A 9,473-nucleotide genomic window follows, 5' to 3' on the forward strand; every position below is an offset into this window, starting at 1 on the left:
ACGTGGAAGCAAAACAGACTCTCAAAGGTGACTGGCACTGCAATAATGACGCAGCAGATTCCGCTGCTCTACCTGTGCTGGTATTACTATAACATTCCGTTCCGGATACTATCAGTCCACAAGTTACACACCGTACAAATGGGATTTGCCCCTTACTGAGATTAACTTATAACAAGACAAAATAATAATTTTATTAGCTTTAATATCATAAAAATTATACGAAAACAAACACACAGAGGTGAAACACTCACATGCAGAAAACAGTGGGCAATGAGGTTGGATTGTATGGAACACAGAGCTTTTACCAACAAATATGGAATGCCAACCCAACAGGAACTCTGCATTTCTATGTATGTTTTACTTCTGTCTTTTCCAAGGGAATTGTCACTTGCACTTCAGCAGGTTCTCTGCATCCAGACGAACATTTTGCCTGTGCTTCTTCTAAGGAGACTGACCCCTTGGAAAAAGCACAAGCGAAATGTATGTCGGGAGTCACAAAGTCTGTGTTGGTACTTCATATTTATTGGCATATTATGCACTTGGAGGTTTGTTGTTTAGTACTTTGTTGGTTCTATACTTTACGCTTCATGAATTTAGCCAATGAGTAATTGATTATATATAACCAATATACGAGGTAATAGGCTAACATTTCCTTGCATGTCTTTACTGTCTGACTTTTTCCTTCTTTTTATTTGTTTTATACAATTTTTTATGATATGTTGGTGCTATAAAAATAAAATTATTATTATTATGGTATGTCTGATAAAACTACTTTTTTCCTGATGTATGGTCCGGTACCGTTTTTTCTGTGAAATAGTTTGGATTCCTTTAACCATTTACTATGAGTGGCCCATTTTCTTCTTTGTAACTTATAAGTTACAATAAATGACATGCGAATGATGATGTGACCATACAATATACAGTATTAAATACTAACGTTACCGATGCATAAATGACTTATACTATATAGCTCTGACAAGACAAGCATGAAGCATTCCAATGAGGAATCAGCTACTGTTAACTTATATAACAAATCTCACTTTTAGTGTAATCAATGTGAATGGCTGAATAAACTCATCTTTCTCTATTTTTGAAAGGAAACATGCAGATCTACATGATGACTATTACACATTAACACTTTGGTTACGCAGAAAGATTAGGAAAGAATTTGTTGTTGGCCAAAACAAGTTAGTGCAGCTAATGGACGTCACAAGTTTATTATCTATTCGTGCCTCTTCAAATACATCCTCTCTGGAAAAAAATGTTTCTCTCGAAATCAGTGCCCTTTCTTATCTCAAGCAAATCTGCCTTTTCATTGCCTGAAAAAGGTGACTTTGTCTATAAGGGGCTAAGGTTGATGGAATGTAATTTCCTTGTTATGCAGGAAGTTGTAAATCAAAGTTTGTTCCATTTTTTCTCAGCCTTTGTTTTGACAACTAAACTTGCTGTGTGCAGATTTGGGCAGTTAGGCGTCACTGTTAGGCAATAGAGTATAAAGGGAAGGTTACAGGGGGCGTCGTGACCACCCAAAGCAAAGACATTGCAGTAACAATCACACTGTGTTTTCCAAATAATTCCTCAGGGCTAATGATTAATCTGAGGTAACACATTAATGCCCCCGCAATGCATCCTATATATGAAGAGGAGAGCTGACACACAGCTATTTAAGCAGCCTTCTAGTCAGACAGAGACATAGTCTCCTAACCACTGAGCTGTCTCTCATCACACATAGACACATCATATTACACACATTACTTCAGCAAACATCATTCATTATGGCTAAAGAAATCAGCTTTTACCCAAGGCTGCTACCAGCCTGTCTCCTCCTTCTAGCGACAGTTACAGCAGCTACAGAACCACTGCACTGTGCCCAGTGCACTGAGGAGAAGCTAGCCCTCTGCCCACAGGTCCCTGCTGACTGCCCTGAGCTGGCCAGAGAGCCAGGCTGTGGGTGCTGCTTGACTTGTGCACTGAAGCGAGGAGAAGCCTGTGGGGTGTACACTGCCAGGTGTGGAAAAGCACTAACCTGTCATGTAAAACCAGGAGAGCCCAGACCCCTATTTGCATTAACAAGAGGGCAAGGAATCTGCATGGACACAGACGACCTGGACAAGCTGAGGACAAGTGATACCACAGGTGAGTCTGCTCCTCCAGATGCCTACATGTTATTATCTTTCAGCAGAATATTTTACACTGTTGAGTTTTGCTTTGTTGAGACATCTGCTTGTACTGAGATTGTTGTTAGTTGTGGATCACTGTGTCATATAGAAGCCCACACTGTGCAATGGAGAATCCACCGCATGGCTCATAGAAAAATAGTCACTTCCCTACTTTTATCATTTAATATTTGTAATATTTGCCATATAATTCTTTCTGTAATCTCAGTCAGTTCAAGTTCGCAGTTACTGTATCTTTTAAGATAATTCACCTTTATTAAAATAACCTTATTAGAATTTCAGCCTCACCATAGAAATGTGTCTGTAGAATCAATTCTCCACAATGTGCTCTAACATCCAGCATCAGCTGTCAGCTTATATGATATGTGTCCATCAAAATAATTCTTCAGTTCCATGTAACATGTCCACATGGGTCTTATCTAGAAGCTGTACCCTATCGCTACCATCACCTGAGCACTGTGTGCACACCTTTCTAGACATTGATGATTGTTTTTGTGACCTGTGCTCTACTTTCTTGCATCAGTAAGGTGAAGGATCAAAGTGTCCTGGAAAGTCCGTTTTTAATATACCGGTACATTAGGAAGCAATATATTGAATGAAACACAATCATTTGGTCTAGTTTCTATCTAAACTACTGCAGGGAGACAAGCTAAAACAGAACTGGAAATAGTCATAGCACCTTCTCAGAACATTAGCATTGGGAGGTTTATACATTTATACTATGCCCGCTTACTCTTCCAGAAATAAAGGACTACTCAGAACATGAGAACACTGCCCCTGAAAATTTTGATCTTTCACAAGACCAGCTTCCACCATTCTTACGATTATTTCCTGATGGCTTTGACAAGTTTGATGCCTGGAATGCAATCACTGTGTATGAGCGCATTAAGGCTAAAAAGCTGCTTGACAGAAAGAAACTGAAGGAACAATATCAGGTGAGTAATAATACACTAAAGGAAGCTGCAAAATATTGTGTAGGAAAAAAGTGATAAAACTATTAATGGTATACAGCAGGTACCTCTTCATCTGTGAAGGCACTACCAATCCCAGTATGCATTGTCAGTCTGTGGGTTTAGGGCATGTTGGGGCTTGTAGTTGCACTACTGGTATTTTGGAGACCTATGTTGTACAGAATATTATATTATAAGAACACCTTATGACACTCTAAAGTATAATCACATTTGTATCAATAAAATGCATATTATAATGACATACTAAACATATGTATCAATAGTATAAACAATCAAGAACATACTAAACATATGTATCAATAGTATAAACATTCAATAACGTATTAAACATATGTATCAATAGTATAAACATTCAGTAATACATTACATATATGTATCATAGTATGGACATTCAGTAATACATTACATATATGTATCATAGTATGGACATTCGGTAATATATTACATATATGTATCATAGTATGGAAATTCAGTAATATATTACATATATGTATCATAGTATGGACATTCGGTAATATATTACATATATGTATCATAGTATGGACATTCGGTATTATATTACATATATGTATCATAGTATGGACCTTCAGTAATACATTACATATATGTATCATAGTATGGACATTCAGTAATATATTACATATATGTATCATAGTATGGACATTCGGTATTATATTACATATATGTATCATAGTATGGACATTCGGTATTATATTACATATATGTATCATAGTATGGACCTTCAGTAATACATTACATATATGCATCATTGTATGGACATTCAGTAATATGTTACATATATGTATCATAGTATGGACCTTCAGTAATACATTACATATATGCATCATAGTATAGACATTCAGTAATACATTACATATATGTATCATAGTATGGACATTCAGTAATACATTACATATATGTATCATAGTATGGACCTTCAGTAATACATTACATATATGCATCATAGTATAGACATTCAGTAATACATTACATATATGTATCATAGTATGGACATTCGGTAATATATTACATATATGTATCATAGTATGGACATTCGGTAATATATTACATACATGTATCATAGTATGGACATTCAGTAATATATTACATATATGTATCATAGTATGGACATTCAGTAATATATTACATATATGTATCATAGTATGGACCTTCAGTAATACATTACATATATGTATCATAGTATGGACCTTCAGTAATACATTACATATATGCATCATAGTATAGACATTCAGTAATACATTACATATATGTATCATAGTATGGACATTCAGTAATACATTACATATATGTATCATAGTATGGACCTTCAGTAATACATTACATATATGCATCATAGTATAGACATTCAGTAATACATTACATATATGTATCATAGTATGGACATTCGGTAATATATTACATATATGTATCATAGTATGGACATTCAGTAATATATTACATATATGTATCATAGTATGGACATTCAGTAATATATTACATATATGTATCATAGTATGGACCTTCAGTAATACATTACATATATGTATCATAGTATGGAAATTCAGTAATATATTACATATATGTATCATAGTATGGACATTCAGTAATATATTACATATATGTATCATAGTATGGACATTCAGTAATATATTACATATATGTATCATAGTATGGACATTCAGTAATATATTACATATATGTATCATAGTATGGACCTTCAGTAATACATTACATATATGTATCATAGTATGGAAATTCAGTAATATATTACATATATGTATCATAGTATGGACATTCAGTAATACATTACATATATGTATCATAGTATGGACATTCAGTATTATATTACATATATGTATCATAGTATGGACATTCAGTAATACATTACATATATGCATCATAGTATGGACATTCAATTACTTGTTAAACATATATAATAATAGTATTGACATTTCAATGACCTTTATCTTATTTTTAAGAAATGTTCATGTTTTATCTCTTTAGGGACCATGTCAGAAAGACCTTTACAGAGCAATGGACAGATTGACAAGGTTTCAGCAACGGACTGGAGAAGATCTATACAGATTTCACATTCCCAACTGTAACAGAAATGGCTTCTATCACAGCAAGCAGGTACCGTCTATTTACATGTCAGTATAAGAACTCAGAAAAATGTCATAACCAGAATGAAAGCTACTGGCTTGACTTTCTTGTACCTGGGCCGATATTTAGAACACTACCATAAACTCCTACCTATATACCCAGGCTAATGCAGAGGGGCTTGATGGCTCCCTACTATGCAAGTGGGGCCTCACTAATTCCCCATCCACTTATGCCCCTGATCACGGGAAAAAGTTGACATTGTAACATTACATAAGTGTTCTCAAAATATTCATGTGACACTTTCTTTTTTTCTTAGTGTGAAACTTCACTTGATGGAGAAAGGGGAAAGTGCTGGTGCGTCTTTCCATTAACTGGCAAGAAAATCCCAGGTTCTCCTGAAAACAGAGGTGATCTGAACTGCCAAGAGTACTTGAATGCACAAGAGTAGATTCCAATATTCCATCCGGATAAATGTGTGTTCTGTATTGTTTGTGTACAGCTTCTCAACTATTTATTCAGAAAAATATTTACATTTTTTCTCACTTATTATGTATTTTTAATGACTATTTATAAGTACTATTTTAGTTCTTTATTTACTCTATTTTTAGAAGAAAATGTAAATCAAAACACTTATTTAACTCATAAATTATATTTTACTACTGTACATATTGTGGTTTTGCTATGAAATCAGTTTCATATTTGATGACTTAAATACAATATTAAGCAAACATTGTTTTCTTTTACGCACACACACTTAATTTTGTATTTTTGTCACTACCCTCATGTGTAATATTGGAGGCAATTATATAATTGTTTTAATATTGTATTTATTTTATTGAATGACTATTTAAGCTCCACATAATATCCAAAGACTAGGTATGCTGGTTTCTTCAAAATCGTAAATTGCCTTCAAGTTATACACTCAGGGTGAGTAGTGTTATTATCTTAACACATTGCAAATGATATCACAATTGTGATGACTTTTGTTTTTTGAGGTTTTTTTTTTTCTTGTGCAATGGTGTCAACAATGGACAAAGGACATTTTTATTTTCTTAAAGGAAATATGTCATCAAGTTTTTGCTATGTAATCTGAGGACTGCATGAGGTGGGGTTAAAACACCGATTTCACTGATGTGTCACATGTCCAGCTGTGTGCTGTTGTTTACTTATTCTGATAATCATGTGATTATCATTGTCTGGTCTACAGCAGCGCATGCATGCTAGTCCGACTCCGCCCCCTTCTGTGATAAGTAGCTTACCGTCTATAGACTATGTGCATAGAGAGCCTTTTGTAGACGGGTTAGGTTTCTCAGCTCTGCTGCATTGCTAAAACTAAGAACTCTGATTTTGTCAAGATGGCTGCACCTAGTAAACTAAGTGATACATCATTGGTTGGAGGGTCTCTTTGCCTACATCATGCTGCTCTCAGATGAGGTAGCAAAAACTTGCTGACCAATTCCCTTTAACACTATAACCACAGAATAGAAGAAACATAGTGATTTGAAATTTAGTTCATTCTATAGTCAGGTGTCATTAATAGTTGAACAAAGAAGATCCATAACGCTGCTGTTCAGCATCCAGTCCGATTCTCCATGCAGCTAGGCCAACACGTGTCTTCAATTCTGAGCCTTACATCCTCAGCCCAGCATTCTGGGAGTGTTCTGCACTTTCCAGTCCCTGTGACATTATGACATGTGATTTCATGACATTGTGGAGCCTGGTAAGTGTGAGAGAACTCCAAGATGCTGGTCACAGATGTGAAGACCATGGTCATTGAATCCAGGACAAGGGTCAGGCCTTTCTTATCATTCTCCATCAGCTCAGAAGAACTGGTTATTGACAGCTGGCCATACATATTCAAATTTATAGGCTTAAAATGGGCACGTTTATTTCAATCAGAAAATATGACAAGTGTTGACACAAGCAATGCTGCAATGTAAGTGGACGTAAGCTTCTTTTACAGCTGATTCAATAATAACTAATGTAGCTACATGATTCTATCAATATATCTGTTTTCTGTTAGATAACTACATATTATACTCTTTGAACTCCCTTAACTGAAGATATACACTCCCAGACACAAAGCATTAAAATCTATTTACATTCTATATTGTGTAATGGGCTAGGACATGTCGAGCTAACTAAAATATGTAAAATCGAGTTCCACTAAACAGTCAAAATGGATTGTTCTTTCTTAGGCCGAGTGCCCATGATGTGGAAGCGGCAGCGCTTTGGATGCAGAGCATGTTCGCTGTGTCCAAAGCGCTGCCGTCTATTGAACGCAGGTGAATCCGCGTGTGTTCACTGACCTGTGCGTATTCATCGCGTTCAATACATTGTACTGGTGAGATTTATCTTGTGGACACTAGAGTCTCCGCAAGATAAACTGACATGCTGCGGTCTGGAGATGGCAGAATAAACACGTAAGCTGTTTTTTCACAATTGCTGTGGTGCCGTCCGTTTCTTCATCTACATTTGGATTTATATACTGGGATGGATCCCCTGGTGTGGACGGGCAGCCTATTGTCCATAGAGACATTGTTATTTTAGGGTGCGGCCTGACTATCATTTTTTGATATTTGCACTGCATGCCAGTCTCTGTGGGTGAGCCGTGGGTGTCTGTGGACGCATAGTGGACATGGGATTTCTTGGAAGCCCATCCACTATGCTGTAACATCTGGACGCTGTGGGTTGGACGCTGCACAGGTGCACAACATCCAACCTGCAGCGTTTACTGATTGTGGGCACACACCCTTATAATTTCATTCAATGACCTCACTGGGTGCATGAGTTCCTGCTGATCTCTAGCATGCCACCTCCAAGTTGTAAGGAGTCATAATACAGCATCTGCAAACTTATATGAGACGCTACTTTATCTCCTAAAGTTTTTGTCTTCGTCCATCAGAAGCGCACAGAGGTGCACGCGATCTGCACTACAGGTGGCATATGTCCCTGTGGGTACATGGCGCCATTTGATGACTGTGGCAATGAGCTTACAATGCTCAATAAGTTTCATTATCCTCAGACCTTTAATGCATCGGCAGGAAATTGTGTATATCATTCTTATTATCTGTGTTATTCTACAATACCTCTTCACAACACCATGTTTACAGAGCCGCAAATTGCCGACAAACGGCTGGCACAATTCTGCCATACATACTATCAGATAAATACTGGGTCACACTAATAGGAGGACTTTTTATTCTATGTACCTTGCAGAGATATAAAAACTTTTGAAATCAATAAAATGTTTTCATTAATTCATTAACTTAACGGTACTTCATGAAATGGGGGCAAGATGAAGGTTAATTAAGGATTTCTCAGTATAACATTATACATTGTATCCTAGAACATTTCATTTAAAGAGAACCTGTCACTTCTCCTATGATGTCTGCTGTAGTCAATGCTTCCCATGAATTATAAATTCTGCAGCACCGCCTGTGATATCTCGGCATTTTTCTATCCCTCTGTAATCACTCCTGAATTTTTATGACTAAACTGATAACGTGGTGTTTCCAATTTGGGCGTATTCCTGTCAGTCCTGTCGATCAGTACTGTTAATGCCAGCGCGGTCAGTTGCATACTATGCAGAAAATCACCTCTTTGACAAGAGGAATGGTCAAACTCAGTTGCCAACTTATATTGAAATATTCAGGAGGAATAACAGAGGAACAGCACAATGCCGAGTTATGAGAAGTGCTCCAATGCTGTTATTTCATGGGGAACGCAATTATTTTCGGAAACAGACATGTCATGTTTGGTAACAAGCCCTATTTAAGAAATATTCTTCATTCTCTGGCTACACAGCACATTTTATGCTAAAAGACATTGTGCCTTTTCTATAGAGAAGTATTTTTAACCATAAACATTCCGGAGGACCATGGCATATACATGATACCGACATTGTTGAAATTCTCCATAATCTTTAAATAAATAAGAAAATATTTTTCAAAAAAATTAAAAAAACATGACCAAAGTTGTAAACTTATTAGTTATCTGGCTTTAAAGTCAGATTATAACGTTGCTGCTACTTTTACTACTTTTATATATTTATCCATTATTTTTATATATTATCTATTTGACATTTTGCTGCTAATAATCTATTTTTTTTCTTCGTGTGATGAATTATTTTTACCTGTATTGATTATTGTGTATTATTTTGTTAAATATTGAAAAATCAATTATTGTTTATTTTTTTTTTAAATGTAAATTGCTAAAACTG

General features: G+C 35.8%; 1 protein-coding gene across 1 annotated transcript; it reads left to right on the forward strand.

Moving 5' to 3' along the window:
* Window positions 1–1,450: 1,450 nt before the first annotated feature.
* Window positions 1,451–9,473, forward strand: IGFBP1 (insulin like growth factor binding protein 1). Its single transcript, XM_077269393.1, has 4 exons — window positions 1,451–2,136; window positions 2,919–3,112; window positions 5,153–5,281; window positions 5,568–9,473. The coding sequence occupies exons 1-4, from the start codon at window positions 1,776–1,778 to the stop codon at window positions 5,697–5,699; spliced, it is 816 nt and encodes a 271-aa protein (XP_077125508.1). The 5' UTR covers window positions 1,451–1,775; the 3' UTR covers window positions 5,700–9,473.

The sequence above is a fragment of the Ranitomeya variabilis genome, chromosome 6 (genome assembly GCF_051348905.1).
Source record: "Ranitomeya variabilis isolate aRanVar5 chromosome 6, aRanVar5.hap1, whole genome shotgun sequence".
Classification (NCBI taxonomy): Eukaryota; Metazoa; Chordata; class Amphibia; order Anura; family Dendrobatidae; genus Ranitomeya; species Ranitomeya variabilis.